Source organism: Daphnia pulex, chromosome 4 (genome assembly GCF_021134715.1).
Source record: "Daphnia pulex isolate KAP4 chromosome 4, ASM2113471v1".
NCBI lineage: Eukaryota > Metazoa > Arthropoda > Branchiopoda > Diplostraca > Daphniidae > Daphnia > Daphnia pulex.
Genome location: NC_060020.1, coordinates 7,908,006 through 7,924,082, shown reverse-complemented (window position 1 = coordinate 7,924,082; position 16,077 = coordinate 7,908,006). Strand labels below are relative to the sequence as shown.

Genomic DNA, 16,077 nt, shown 5'->3' with positions numbered 1-16,077 from the left:
AAAAACATGACACAGGCTCTCCCACCCGTGTCGAACTCTTTTTTGTTGTTCAACATTTTTTTGGGGCTCTCCTCTTGGCATTTCCTGATGTGTACAACTCAGATAAGACGAAATGTATCAACTCCTCTGTCTTTCCCCTTTCTTCTTTTTCGGGATACGAGGCGTAGAAACACGCTAAGAATGGGAGAATTGAAGAAGAAGAAGAAGAAGAAGTTATTTTTATTCTTTCTTTAAATAAGCGGGGACAATTGGGAGCAGCCAACGACATTTTTTTTTTGTTTGTCTTCTCCCGTCAGCCAAAACAACACAACAAGGAAACCAACCCAAAAGAATATACATTTTTGATATAATTCGAAACTAGGTTGTATGCAAATTTGTCTTCTTTGACTTTTCTTTGGACAAGCGTCACTCGCCAGGTGAGACGGGACGGACCCTTCTCCGGCTACTCTAAATTTCAGAATAATTAAACGGCTATGCCCTCATCTCAAGTACAGCGTGAAACCCAAGAGTTTTTATTCGCCTCTTTTTTCTTCTTACATAAAAATCAAGATAAAAATTGTACAAGGTTGAAATTATTATTTTTAAAAAGAAATTAGATTTAGGAAAATAAAAAAAAATCCAGCCGCTTTGTGGGAGTGTAAGTGTGACACCTTGTTAACCTGCAATCATCCGCACTATTGTGATAATCATGATTAGTGTGGTGTCTAGTAGCAGTGGTGTGGTTGCTTCTCTCCTCCTTCACAAAACACCAGCAACCCAGCAGCAGCGGACCCTAAAAAGTCTATACACTCCTCTATCTCCGGCCCCGGTTATTTTATAGTGATTGCCACACGGCTGTGGCATTAAACGGCCGTGTGCCCAGAGAGAGAGAGAGAGAGAGAGGTGGAATGATGGGACTATATCCACCAGCAACATATATAGTATATATATAGCATTAGGGGGTTGTAGAGAGGGAGGGGGGGTTAAAGAGGTGTGCATCTATCTTTTAGTATGTGTGTGCAGGGTTTTTTTTTCTTCAGGTGGGTGGGGGGAAACACTTTTTTTTCTCTCTCCCTGTATCATATAATTGGCCCCGGAAAGCTACCTGGGTTTTATATACATAGCACTTAAAATAATATATAAGGACCAAAGAAATGTTTTTCTTCTTTTATCGGCTTATGGAAAAAAACAAAAAAAAAGAAAAGAAAAAAGAAAAGAAAACGATGCAACAGTTGCTTGGTTGCGTACAATATAACAGTGATGAAGACCCATTTCCATAAGAGAATACCTTTCCATTTAGCGTGCGGGATTTATTAGAATCACAAGAGAAAGAAAAAAAAAAGATGTTGGAAGTGGAAAGAGAAGAACTCGGCGTCTTGTTCTTCACAAGAATAACTTTTCCTTCCAGCCTCGTTCGAAACCATCAGCATAAAACTTAATTTACTGCGTATATATAAGAGCCTCGTTCTTTCATTCCGCCAGTGTCTTTTATTTTTATCCCTTTCATTCCATTCTTCTTCTTTCTTGTATTTTGATCTCATTTGTCCCGAAAAATCCTCACTTTCTATACGCGCAACATATGAAGACGTTACGAGCACGCGCCGCCTAGTCTTTTCTCTGCCTCATCACGGCGGTGGCTAAACCGTCGACTCTTCAGCGGCTGGTGTTGCTGGTTGTGCATGGCATTTCGTCGTTTTTTTCTTTTCAAATCGGTCTCCTTTGATCCGTTTGCAAGTGTGACGTGATGTTGGCACACTGGTTGTTATGACAAGTGAATAAAGTCGTGGACGGGCGTGTCAATTCGATTGAACATTTTTGTTTTCGTGTTTTCGTCTCTTGCGACTTTGATTCGGTCGTGGATGTCCAAAGTTCCTTTTCTTCAAACTCGGATGGGTGAACCTTATCAACATCAACACCGGAATTCAAAGGAAAAACAAAAACAAAAAAACAAAAAAGGTCGATGGGATAATCTTCTCTCTAGTTTCAGCTCAGCTCCTTCAATGGACATTTTTAATATTTTTTCGGTTAGTACATTTGTAATCTCTCGCCTTGTCTGGCTATCACTCCCTTGTGGTAGCGCGCACTTTCAGCCGAAAAGACGAATGAACCAAACGAAATAAAACGGTCACGGATTTCCGTTTCTGTATTGTACACAAATGCGCGGGATCATTGGCTTTTAATTCCCCACTTTGCGCTGGCGCTAAACAAGGTAAAAAGCATCGAGTGCTGTACAACACTGCTGCTGCTGCTGCTGCAACCTCCGAGGTAAAGATAACAACCCGAAAGCGCGCTGTAATAGAGAGAGAGAGAGAGAGCTGTTGTTGGTCGCACTGACGGAACGCCCTTTAACAGACAAACAAGAAAATAAAGCGCTAAAAAGAATGGAAAGTCTTCATCAGCCGTGAAACAAAAGCAAAAAAGGTAAAAAAGTAAAAGAATAAAAAAAACAACATTTATACACCGTGAGTGACAGATTGGTGGAAATCAGATCCTGTGTCTCTCTGGCTCTACTCTCGCTTTTGCCTTGGCATGCAAATTTCGTCCAACGTTTCGACCACTCTCGCCTCTCTGGATCGCCGTGAAAGGCAAACTGTTGCGCGCTATATCCCCCAAATTTAATACAAATAATAAACCAGAAAGAAAAACTGACGTGCGGCCAGTTAAGGGAGCCCGTGAGATTGGAACGCACGAAGGGTGGGCCCTCGGTCCCGCTCACGCTCGCACAAATGCGCAGATACGTACTACAACAGACTCGGTAGGAAATCTCGGGAGGGGAAAAAAAAGAAGAAAAAGCAGATACAGAGATAAGAAATGGAGAGCTCAGTTTTTTTTCAAAAAACATTCCACACAAATCTAAATCCATCGAATATTATCGTCTGTTTTTTCTTTTTCTTTTGTGAATCAACGCAGTTTTTTTTTCTGCTCTGCTTCTGCAATCTTGTTATTATTGTTATTATCGTCATTATTATTATCATCGCAGCAGTGAAACCGACTGGCAAAATATGGCTGCGGGCTGGCATGAGTGACTTGCCATCTATACATCGCCATTTTCATTTTCTCTCTCTCTCTCTTTCTCTCTTGTCTGCGTGTGTTGTGTAGATATTTCTCGACGTGGGGTGTATAAATACGTAAGTAGGGAGAGAGAAAGAGAACCGGCGAAAAAATAGAAGAAGAAGAAGAAGAAAAAAAAAAGAACCTATCTTATCTTATACATAGCAGCAGCTCACGTTATATACCACATCCAGTCAGCTCCGAATCTCCTTTTTTCTTCTTCTTCTTCTTCTTATATGTTCTCCTCCAGCTCTCTCACAGCTCTTTTTATCCAAGATTTCGATATAGATAGATATAAAACATTTGAAATGGCCTCGTGATGTAGGCCAGCCATCCAGGACACGTTAGTTTTTTCCAGGCAGCCGAAGTGCTGGGCCCCGACATTCCGCAGAATCGACAAAAACAAAATTCAGGAAAAGAAAAATTTCGGGGTTTTATATTTTGTTTCTTCTTCTTCTCTTTTTCGGCGTATTAAAATGGGTCCTGGATTTTAATTCTTCCGTAGAAGAAGAAGCGCGTCCTTGTCGTCGTCGCAGTGGGTCTTTGACGGCGAAAGATATGGGCCGCACTATCAACTGCTGCTGCTGCTGCCGTCCTCCTGGTGGGATTGAAGGCCAAAAGGCCAAAAACGAAAAGAAAAAGAAGAGAAAAAGAAAAAATAACGAATGAAAAGAAGAAAAGAAGGAAAGGAGAAGAAGGAGGAGGAAGAATGAGATGATAAATAGAAGAGCGCCCGAGTAGATATTGTGGATGTGAATGTGTGCGTCCAGGTATCGGGAAAGGGGGCGGAGTCTGTCAGAGAGCCGAAGGTAAAAGAAGAAGGGGGGGGGGAGTAAGAGGAACCGGGGAGGGCGAACTTCTCTCTCTGCTGGGCCCAGTCTCTAGAGTCTAGAAAGAAAAAGATAGAAAACGTGGAAGAGGTGGTCCAGAGCCAGTCAGTTGGGGACACACTACCGCCCCGTCAGCATGCGCCTTCCCAGTCGCTCCTTCAACTCGAAACATTTCGTCTAAACTCTCGAACGAAAATAACTCAAACACATTCCATTTGATTTTCAATCTCTCTGACATTTTTGAAAAAGAAATTTTGACAAGCCAGAAAAGCAAAAAAAGAAAAGAGACAGTTCAGTGCCAACAAGAAATCGAGACTCGCCAATTGTTTAATTGCTAACATAACCTGTTGGGGAAACCAAAACGTGAGCGTGAAAGTGAATTCCTGCGTCAGGGTTAGACGGGTGGTGTTTTTTGTAAGTGGTGGTTAGTAAGAAAACATGCGCCGAGTCGAGATTGCCTAATCTCATCCCGTTCCCTATCGTTCATCACCTCTTTTATTTTGGATTAAAAACCAACCAGAAAAGACAAACGCAACAATTGTCAATCGTCCGCCGGTGAACATTGGCTCACCCGGCTACCTCATGCGGGCTACCACCGATCAACAGGTAAAGAAACACAAACAAACGACGTTGTTCTTTTTTTGTTTTGCTTTTTCGAGTGTGTCTATCGCCGGTTTATTCGCTGGGCAGCCGGCAGCATAGCTCTATGTGTGGCATGTTGTTGGGCCTTGGCTTTGAATGAGTGAAAGCCTTCGTCATAACTGCGTATATGTATTGCGCAGCATCATTCCCGGCATGCCTATAAGAGAGAGATGGAAAGGAAAAAGAGAGAGAGGCTGAAAGCGCGTTCGTTCGTTCGTTCCATGTTTGACAACGCGTGCGCCCCGGTCGTTCAGCGCGAGCGCCAATAGCCAGCAGCCAAGGAATGTCTAGTTCCTCAGAGTCCGTTGAGATCGTAAAAACAAATTAAAACAAAAACACAGAAAGGAGAAAAAAGAAGAAGAAAAAGAGAAAAGAAAAGGGAAAAGATGAGAAGAAAGAAAAGAAAAAAATGTTTTAGATTTATTTTCTTTTTCTTACTATCCCCAATAACGCCCCCGCGTGCGCAAACGTTTAAACGGTCGGGGGGAAAAAATTTCTCCACAGGTAAAATCCTGTGTATACCTTCTCCTCCCTTTTTTTTGGAGCTTATATAGGAAAAATCGACGCGCGGGTTATCTATCTCTGGAAAGATGGAAATTTGTCTTTTTTTTTCTATGCCATGCGAAATGTTCAATGTCCAGCTCTGGCGGACGACATTAAGCGGCGTAACCGAGAAATAATAAATAAATAAATTCCCCCCTCCAGTCGAGTCTTTTATCTTTATTTTCCATCTGCTCAAAAATAAAAACGGGGTTCAGACCTTATTTCTCCCCTTGTAAATCATAACATGTATCAGAGATAGTGTGTCCTCCTGTCTTTTTTCGGCTGGACCTTATAATCTCCATCCGCTTTTTTTTGTTTTGGTATTTTTTGGTATTTTTGTTTCGTCTTCTTCCCCCTGGAAGAAAACAAAGTCGAAAAGACATTCGAAGGGGAATTATTTAAAGAGAAATATATATATATATATCTTACCCTATATATATAATATATAGATATTTTGTTGTCAGATGTTGTAGTACTATGTGTGTACCTGAGGGGGTGGTATCCCCTTCTGCTCCTCAGCTGCCAATCACACGTCATCTCATATACTTTTCGTGGATAACTTTTTTCTTTTTCCGTTCTCCCCACAACAAAAAATGGTGTCCAGTTATTTTTTTTTCTCGCCAGCAGTTTTGATTCCTCGGACTCTTGTTTTCTGTGTGTCGTACCGTGTAACGACTCTTCTCTATCTTTCTCTATATGCGCTCCGGTGCATATGTCGAAGGTCTCGACCTTGCGGCGCACCTATCCGGAACACCGTGATGGTTGGCCCCTCTCTCTCTCTACTATAGACACCACCAGCCCAGAAACTATACACAGAGAAGAAGAAGAAGAAGAAGAAGAAGAAGAAAATAAAAATAACATTCCGGAGCTTATCTCTATCCTTATGTTCCCTCCTCTCCAAGTTCCTTCTATATCTTTTTCTTCTTTTTCTTCTTTTTCTTCTTCTTCTTCTTCTTCTTCGTCTACACACATACACACACCACATTTATCTTTTTCTTCTTCTTCTTCTGACTGACTGCATGCGCTAGCGTGTGTTTTCACCATCTCTCACTCGCTCATATTACTGGCACTAGTGTATACCTCGGAGCTATAATAATTGAATCAGTCGCGCAAATTAGGATTTACGAGTTTTCCTCTCATTGCCCAAGATGGAAAGAGCCCTGGAAGAGATCCCCGCCGCTGTAGATTTCCTTCTGGCCAGCGCGCGACCGATTCCCCCCTCCCCCTTCCAAAAAAAAACTGATGTTGCTGGATGTCGTTAAGTGTACTCTACTACTGCACTTTAACCAGGTAAAAAAAAAAACACATCTAAATAGGGGGTACCCCCATTTGGTTGTCGGGGGCCAACGAGAGAAAAAGAAAAAGGACCAAGTGCAGTTGTGAAAGAGAAAAATCCGAATGGAGCGAGCGAGTTCGGATCGACAGGTTTCGATCGAACGTATCGATTGTCCAGCAACCAGAAAAATAGAAGAGCAGAGACCTTCTTTTTCTTCTTGTGTATTGTTTCCTTCCTTTTCTTTAGGTACTTCTTCTTCTTCTTACTTTTTTTTTAGTTCCCTTTCATCTTTCTCTGCCTATAAGGGCCAACATTTAAAGGAGACGAAGAAGGAGAGCCTCCTTCTTTTTACCTTTTTTTTTGTTTCAAACTTTTATTTTAAACAAAAAAAAAAGTTGAAGGGAAATATGTTGCCTCTATATAGCCGAGCGCTTATGACAAAGGTATTTCCACGGACGTTGCCAAGTGGACAGGAGACCCCCTGCCATCTCTCTCTCTTTTTCTTTTTTACCTTTTTTTATTAAAAAAAAAACTCCCTATTTTCTTTCCTTTACGAATCGCTCACGGCAGACATTTTCCTCTTCTCCCGACTGTTTTTCTCTCTCTCTTTCTTGGTGTAAAAATGTTTTTTTTCCCCTATTTTATAGACATGTACGATTCAAAAAAGGGCCTTCTTCTCTGAAACTCGTCTCCAGCACACACACACGGGAGAAGTGGAGGAAAACTCTGTTAGTTGGTAGCAGTTTGTGTGTCTAATAATCTATAAGCCGTTTTGTACGCGCACACACAGTGTGTTGTACATAACTAGCTCTTTTATTTCATTTGGTTTTTTTTTCTTTTCTTTTTCTCTGCGTGTCCTTTTACTACTCTTTAACTCGTTTCCGTTTGATAAACTCCCCTCAAACATTTTCCAGTCCCACGTTGTGTCCGCGTTATTTTCTTTTTACCTTCTTCTTCTTTTTCTTTTTTTATCCTTTTTTCTTAGCTGGTAACGGTTGAGGAGAGGAATTCTCTCCTTTGGATATTGTCACACCTGTCCTTTTGAATTGCTGCTGGGTCTCTCTTGAAACTCCTCCCCAAAAGAAAAAAGTTCTGTACCCTTCTGCTTCTTCTTCTTCCCACCTTCTTTCCTGTTGTGTCTCACTGATTCTTTTCCACGATTTGGCTCTCTTTTGATTCCGGCAGCTCGGTGCAGTACAGGAAGAATTTCTTTCTTTCCATTTCAACTCGACCCGCGCGCACATGGAAGCGGTTGACTATTTATTATTACAGCACATACGCCACCACCACCGTCGTGGTTATAGGATCTCGCCTGGGCATGATGATGTATAGCCGGAGAATAGAGAGAGAGAGAGAGACGAACCGGGGGTGGTGGTCCAGCTGAGCGGCTCTGAACAATTGGAACTGTTGAGCGCAGCCACAGGCAGAGCCGAGCCAAGCCAGAGAGCTAGCGCACCTGTAAAAATATTCCATCTTTTTCTTTTTCTTCGTTTGGCTGATTCGATTCAAACGGTGGAAAAGAAGAAGAGAGTCAGAAATAGACAAAAAAAAAAAAAAAAAAAAAAAATAAAAAAAATAAAAAAAAAGGTCCTCACCCTCTTGGGGCTGCTGCATTCTCTTGTTCGGGGTCTTGTCGTTTGCTGCAATGTTGACTCTCCTCTCGAGAGAATTTCTTCTTCTTCTTCTCCTTTTGTTCCCACTTCAAGGTTCTTCCAGCAGGTCCTCCTCTTGTTGTTGATTTACATCCAATGACTCGGGCAGGCATATCTACTCGATTCGGCAGAAGAGAAGAACAAGTCGTACTAACAAAATAACAGCTCCGACTCGATTCGAATAATGGAGGAAGACAGCAGCAGCTCAGAGAGGAGCGGCGGCAAGGACGCGATTGTCCGTCTGTTTGAATAGCTGAAAGAAACGCGCCTCTTCTTCTTCTTCTTCTTCTTACTAATAAATCGGAGATATTCATTCGCTGTTGGCCAGGAAGGTGGGGAAGAAGAATATAATACGCCGTCGAATTTATTCCTCGACTGTCAGTTCATTCTCTTGCGTCACAGCTGCCAGGCCACTTGCTGGATGTTGTGTAGTATCTTATAGAAATAGAATGTCGTCGCTATTGATAGAAGAGACAAAAAGGAAGAGGACGAAACCTGAGCCACAAATGGATGGCCGACCGTGATTAGACAACAAATGGCTCTATAATAGTCGCTGCCAATGCTCTTTTGAAAAAGTGGCCATTTTTGTTTGCCTTCCTGATTAATATTTGCTTGGCCATGCATCATTTGATATTCACGGCGATGGGTTATTTATGCTAATGCCGATTTGTGCTTGTCAATAAATATTTAGAGTCGGAGCCAACGTCGAATTTGATTGACGTGCCTCTGTGGCCTGTCAATATTATCTGACGAGTCGCGACTCTTCTGATTTCTTTCTCGGTCATTTGCATAAGCGCATTCTTGACATTGCCAGCGGAAAACTTACATCTGGTCGTCCCCCCGTCCCGTCTCCTTGGAATAATAATAACAATCAAAAATTAATAATCAAAAAGAAAGAAATCGGTTCAAAAGAATTTCCTTTTCTTTTAGTTTTCTTTTCTTTTTCTTTTCTTCTTTTGATTTTTGAAAAAATAATTCGAAATGTTGGCGCTGACCAAAAGGAGAAACTGGTTTGTTGTCTTTGCTTGTCTTGCACGTCGTCGGCCGTAGCGGCGGCGATTGTTTATAACATGGGTCTCTCTCCCGCACGTTGACATTGAATCATTGATCAACCGGCCGGATTCTTCTCCTCCGTTCCGTACACGATTAGATACAAGAGCGTCTAGTAAAACAGCCACAGCTGGGCAAAGCTTTAAAAATAAAAAAAAGGAGAGACGGGATTAAAAACAACAAAAACAACAAAACAAAAACCCCAAAAAGAGAAGGAAAAAGGAGATACAAGGGGTCGAGGGAATAATATAAGACGAGTCGGACCCCAGAAATCGAATCGATTGCGTGTGTCACGAAGGACAACAACCTGCGCCACCAAATATACAAAGTGGTCGGTCTTGCTCGACAAGGCGAACAACACCTTCGCCCAATTAGATTCGATCAATCAAAGCGACACACAAACACACACACAGCATCTTTCTTATTCCCAAGTCGAGAGCTGATGCCCAGACGTTTACGATATGTCCACCTGTGGTTGCCTCGTTTCTTTTTCTTTGCCACATAAAAAAGGCCGCGCCATCGTCAGCAGACCCCACGTCCATTCAGCTGCTGCATGAGGGGAAAAATAGAACTTTTCCATCTCCTGTTTTTTTTTTTCCTTTTTTCCAAGAATATACAACGCAACTATTTCCGTGTCCGTGTTCACGTAAAAACACAAGACTATCCGCTGGTGTATAAAATTGGAGAAGAAAATAGAGACTTACGCGGATGGCCAGCGGGCCCTGTTGCTCGTCCAAGTTCATCTCACCAAAATTTCGAGTTTTTTTTTCTTCTTTTTACGACTTTTCCTCATTTCTCCCTTGGTAGAAAAAAAGATGAACATTTTTTTTCTCTTCTGGTTTTGTTATAGTTTTAGTTGTTGGTATCTACATACGCAACCCCGTGTAAGAATAACAACCCCCCTGCTCCTCGAGTCACTATTTTGACTGGGCCTTTTGTATAAAATTTCCCTTGAGGAAACCTTACGAGTTTCTCATACATAATCCACTCGACCCGATGTCTCGAACAACCACATTTTTCAATCGACTCTGAAAAAAAAAGAAGAAGTCGACATAACAAACGAAACTAACCAACTGCCGTGATAAAAAGGAGATGAAGATTCATGGCGGGATGTTGAGTCAGCAGAAAAACCAAAATTGAAAGCAAAATAAAAATATTTTTACAAAAAAGAAAAACCACAACAACAACAAAAGGGGCGAAACGCTGGGCTGTAGAGTATAAGATGGTAGGAGGAAGAAGAAGAGCTGCGGCGGAGGATGAGGGTCATTAATTCATCAGGTCCGCGCGTACGACAAAAGTGACAGTTCCGTGTAATAACGGTAGCCGGGAAGCTGTCCGACACCTTCTTTTCGGATTAGATGTATTGTTTCTTCATTCGTTGATGATGACCACTTGTGAGCAGGAGACTTTCTCGCCCTCCCTCATCTCCTGCGAGATAATAAAAGAGCGATGATGATGGAAATGAGGGGCCATGGCAACACACACACACACACACAAAAGCACGTGTGATGGAAGCGTCAGCCAACCCCTGCAGCCATCTAGTACAACATTCAGTGGACGAGCCACAGCAACAGCCCGGAATGCTCCTCTTCTTCTTCTTCTTCTTTTGCTTCTTCTTCTTCTTTCCCCCTCTTCTCTTCTGGATAACGAAGACGATGGCACCTGTTGGCTTTTTGGAAACTCTTGGGAAAGGAGAAGAAAACGGCCAGGTCGAGGCTGGCTGCTGGCACCCCGCTATGCGCTGGCAGAGAGAGAGAGAGAGAGGAATTCCTGATTTTAACGGGCACACATCACACCCCACGTTCCTCACAGTTCCCCTCTTTCTTTCTCTTCTTTTTCTTCTTTTTCATCTTCTTCTTCTTCGGCGATTCTGTGGTCGGGAGGATGTTGCGCATATTTTTTCTCTCCTCGTAATATGCGGAGGAATTCGGAATTGGCGGTGGCCATCATCAAGTCAAATTAAGACTTTGCTTTCATTCCCTCCGCCATCGGCCTCCTCCTCCTCCTCCTTCTCTCTGTGATGTAACAGCCATCTGCCGAGTGTTGGGGCTGCAGGGGGGATTGAAACAACACAAGCGCCCAGCAGTTGATGGTAATGACAGGTGGTTGCTTGTTTGTTTTTGGGTTTTTTTTCCCCGGTTCATCATTTGCCTTATTCCTTGTACTGGACACGGCCGTTTGCGTTGTGTGCTGTCCCTGAGTTTGGTTCTTCTTCTTCTTCTTCTTTTTGGGGTTTCCTTCTCGTGTTCGATTCGATAGAGCGGGCGGGCCCGCCTCCTATTTATTTATTAAAAGATGGTCGACACGCAAAGGCTTGTTAAGAGAAAGCCACTCGCATCCATCACCATTAAGGCTATCACGGACGGACAGCGTGTAGAAATTGTGCGCTGAGGGGCCCCAAGACGGAAACAAGTTCCCCCCACCACCACCACCACCTGATCCGTCGATTGAATGACGAGGCACCGGCCGGGCTCTTTCTTTCTCCATATCTAATTACATCAGAGATAAAAGATGTTCCCCCCTTTTTGTTTTTCATTTTGTTTATTGAGGAAACCTTTCGACCGACGTGGTAATGAATCAGTTTGTTTCTCTCTTTTTTTATTTTAGTTTATCCATCGTGACTGGATCGTGCTGCGATTGCTGCTGGACTGACCCTTCAGGCGGTCTGACGCTACACCACCGACTCGCCATCAAACATCATCATCGACACGCTCCTTTCTGTCCAGCTCCTTTCTAACCATCGGGAAAAGAAAGAAAGAAACAAGATGAAGAAAGTGACGAACAACAATTCAACTTCCGCTGCTGGACCCAATAAGACTGCTGCCGGGGCAGCCGCTGCCACTCCGCAACACACGTACCGCTGGATCAGCGTCCTGCTGGTCATAGGGCACGTCGTGGAGACGGCCCTGCAGATCTACTTGATCCACCATTATTGGCAGCTGACGACGCGATGGGCGGCCGGCCTTGCCGCTCTCCTGACGGCCACGGTGGCCATCATCAATGCGGCCAGCATTATCGGCGTCCGCCGAGGCCTCGACTTTGCCGACAGGTGGTTCGGCCAGTGCCTCTGTTACGTCATGCACTTCTCACTGCTGGGCATGGTGTGGCGATTCCTCAAGCTCACCTTCCTCTATGACCGCACCGATTTACGAGAGTTCGCACTCCTCAGATTCGTCCAGGTAAAAACAAAAGACCCCCAAAAAATATCTAAAAAAGAAGAAGAAACGATAAATTTATCAGACAGACACACTGGGTTATTTTCTTTTGGGCTGAACTGCTGCCGGACCTGTTGCAGCAGCACGCACATCTGTGTTGTAGAGTTTCACCACTTGTTGTTGTTCTTCTTCGACTGGGTTTTTGTGTTGAAAAACCATTTTTTCTCTTCTGTTCCTTAAATATTTATTTGAGGGGGTTTTATTACCTCACGAAACGCATAAAGAGTTCGACTTCCAACAGTTTACAAACACACACGCCGATGGTCCCAGCAAAAAAATGTGGGGGGGGGGGGGAAAGAGGACGGAAAAGGGGGGAATAAAAAGGAAAAGTTTTCTTGTATTTTTGTTGAAAAAGTTCCAGGCGATGACCAACTCAAAAAAATGTTATGTCCATCCCTTAAAAGGATTTCTTGTCTAAAAAACAAAAAAAAATACAAACTTGCATCATAATATAAATACGTAGTATATATTATATATTCCCGGCTTAGTTATTTATTCCGACCAAGTCGGCGGCACGGCCGTTACAAGTCTGTCGACATTTTTTTCTTTTTAAAGGAGAAAAAAAACGGAATGAATGAAATTCTTTTTTGAAAAAAAATCTAAACTAAACTCTAAATTTCCATTTTGATGTTGACAGGTTCACTTGCAGACGATGCCTTCGCTCCTGTTGCAGACGTGTCTCATTTACCAGCACGGATTGCTCAATGCGGATGTGACGGCCGTCCCCATCGGCTTGGCCATCACTCAGCTGATCGTCGCTGGAACGACGATCGCCTTGACGACGCTGGTCCTTTCCATGCCGACGAGCGGCATCATTGCGGCCGCTCCGGCTCCTCAACCGCCTCCCCCGCTGGCCACTTCGAGTGTCAAATGCGCCGACGAGGAGAAAATGATTACGGCCTTCCCGTCTCGGCTGCGACAGAAGGAGGAACGCGGATGCAGCGGCCATCAGTGCATCATCACGGCCGTTAGGAGCATCTGCTTGCTCTGGTGCCGGACCGTAGCGGTCGGCGTCTTTATGACGGAATTCCACGTCTGGACGTTGATCGTCTTTGGTGTCCATTGGTGCATCACTCTTCTGTGGCTGGTCCTGCAGGATTCCGCCTCGGAATTGCCCAATTCCGGCTACGCCACAGCCCCACCCTCGCCGGCCGTTTCGCTCTTCCGGCGAGCTCTGGTGGCTTACCTTTTGGTCTTCGATTGGCCTCCGCGCTACCAGCCCAAACATTCGGGTTGGAGTGCCAGCCACAAGGCCGTCAACCCGGCCGCCATCGTTCCGGCTGTTGGATCCTGGTTGGACGTGGTCGGACTGGGCGGTGAGCCCCGTTCGGTGGCCGTCGCTCTTTATTACGGCATCAGTGGCGTCGAGAATGCGGCAATGCTCTCCCTGTGGTTCCATTTCGCTCCTCCTTCCATCCTGGTGCCACCCGTCGCCCGTCTGACGACGCTGGCCACCTGCACCGCCGCCTTGACTTTGGGCGTCTTGTGTGTCGTGGCTTCGACCCAAGGACCCGATGAGGAAACGCCCTCGTCTTCGTCCAGCTCGTCGGCCACTTTGACCTCCAACCGAACGACTTACACGACGTCCGATTCCACTTCCTTGTCCGCCTCTTCCGCATCCAACACCTCCTCCTTGAAACCCGCCGCCGCCGCCTTCGTTCCACCCTGCACTGTCACCCAGCAACGGGAGATCCGCACCGTGGTGGCTCAAGTTCATCCGCCGAGGCCGACGACGACCAGGTTGACTCAAGCGGCGCTCAACATGGCGGCCAATCACAGTCATCCGCCCATGGAGCCGCCACCACCTCCGCCGCCGGAGACGACATGGGAGAGGGCCATCAGTGTCTGCGACGACGAGTCGTCCAACAGCCGCAACACCAACACGATGGATGGAGCCTTGACGTTGGGACCCGGAAGCGGATCCGGATCGTGTCCCAGTCCTCCACTTTACAACGTCGCCATCAGCGGCGGCCCGTCTTCCAGTCCCGTTGTCAACATGAGCACTCACCCAGTGCCGGTCCAGCACAGGAGCCACCAGGCCAGTCCGTTCAGGGACCCCAGCACGTTCACGGCCAGCCAGAACTCTTACCGTGTGGCCAAAACCGTTGGAACGGCCGGATTGGCCAAGACGTCGGCCATTCTGGCCCAGCAGATGGATGTCATGGTCAAACGGCCTTACCTTTCCGGCTGTCCTCTGTCGTCGACGCCGCGACTTGTCCGTCGCAATTCCTCCTTCGGCTCGTCGCTGATGATCAAGTCGACTCGCTCATCCGCAGCTCGCGGAGGAGTTTGCAAAAGCGGAATCCGATCGGCTCACACGACCGGGCGCCATCGCCGCCGCCACCGCGCCCATCAGAACCACCACGGCTGCCGGCCTCGAGGCTCCAAAGGAGCTTGCCACTGCCGGATCTTTGACGACTACGGCATGGGCATCCTCATCAAGGAGAACCCCATTTCCAAGAGCGGGACGCTGACCAGCGGCGGCCGCAACTCTTCCGGCCGCTTGAGTCACGGCCTGTTCACGACGGCCGAGACGGACGCCAGCAAACCGCAGCTGCAAATCAGGTGCGCCAAGTGTCTGGGAGCTCACGATCCTCTGCTGACCAATTGCGTTCGAAGCAAACGCCAGTCGATGGCGGCGGCCAAGGCGACGGGCAGCGGAGTCAAATCTAAAACGCTGCCGTCGCGTCACCACAAGATTTCCGGCGCCCGCACACAGCACCCGCGCCCTCAACTGGACACGTCCATGTGCAGCACCAATTATCCGTCCGACACGGAAGTCACGTGCACCGGTGGACGGAGGTCCGTTTCATCCTCGTCCGGCAGCTCCACCGACGGATCGTCGACCAGCAGTTTGGACTCGGACGCCACTTACACGACGTGGCCGCCTTCCATCCGCATTCCGAGCATGGAGCGTCTACTCTCCGAGAATACTGATCCGTCGCCATGGAATTACGTCCAGGCTTGGCTGGTCAACGCCAACCAGCCGCAAACGCGTCCGCGCCCGCTTCCGGCCGGTGCCGCCAGTGGCACCGGTACGGCAAGAGGTACAATTGCCGCCATTGGGACGGCCAAGCGGATCGTCAAGCGACTTGGCGGCTCTCCGGTTTGCGGTGCCCAGGCCGGTCAGGTCCAGTACTTGATGCGTCCCCATCGACACAACCACCAGGCCGTCGGCGGAGTCCAGGATGTTTACAGCGCCTACTGCACCGTCCCTCCGCGACTCGGTCAGACCGTCAAGGAACTGAGCGTCGTCCGGCGGAGTCAGAAATCGTCGGCCAGCCCGGCAGCTGTCGAGCATCAGTACAGCACGCCTTCCGTGGTGCAGTACAGCACTCCCACCAGCAGTACGACCAGCGCCGGCCTGGAAATTGTCGTTTAAATTCAAATGAAATCCCCTGATATTTTTAAATGTTCTTTTATTTACTTTTTGTTCTGTTGACGTGTAATATGCGAATTTTAAATCTCCGATGAACATTTGTGAGTGTGTGTGTGTTTTTGTCAAACAACGTCATGATAGACTATGTACATTCCGACGTGATTGTGGCTGTCATTTGTTGCATATATTATAAATAAGATGATTATCATAATAATAATACAGTATGTCTGTTTTGCCCTGTCACGCAATTCGTCGCTCATTTCTTACATCATCTCTCTGTCAGTCCGTCTTTCATTACTCGGCGTAATGAAGCCGTTGGTGAAACAATAAGTGAAAAGAAGAAAAAGAAAAAGAGAAAAGAAAAAAAGAGGCGTTGACGCGGGAGGGAGGCGTTGAAGGCTCGGAGGAGGTGCGCAATCATGTAATCAAAAGGCATTTCAAGAGCCCAGTAGTTGTTAGA

The 16,077-nt window shown here is 46.0% G+C and overlaps 1 protein-coding gene across 1 annotated transcript; it reads left to right on the top strand.

Annotated features, from left to right (window-relative positions):
* The first annotated feature begins 3,924 nt into the window (after positions 1 to 3,924).
* LOC124192015 lies at positions 3,925 to 15,860 on the top strand. The gene is made up of 3 exons (XM_046585139.1): positions 3,925 to 4,466; positions 11,631 to 12,202; positions 12,876 to 15,860. The coding sequence occupies exons 2-3, from the start codon at positions 11,789 to 11,791 to the stop codon at positions 15,618 to 15,620; spliced, it is 3,159 nt and encodes a 1,052-aa protein (XP_046441095.1). The 5' UTR covers positions 3,925 to 4,466; positions 11,631 to 11,788; the 3' UTR covers positions 15,621 to 15,860.
* Positions 15,861 to 16,077: the final 217 nt, after the last annotated feature.

What these genes read in the sequence shown, in the direction of transcription:
- LOC124192015 (XM_046585139.1), top strand. Translation starts at nt 11,789, where the DNA reads ATGAAGAAAGTGACGAACAACAATTCAACTTCCGCTGCTGGACCCAAT. An exon ending in CACTCCTCAGATTCGTCCAG is followed by an intron (nt 12,203 to 12,875) that starts GTAAAAACAAAA and finishes TGATGTTGACAG; the next exon opens with GTTCACTTGCAGACGATGCC.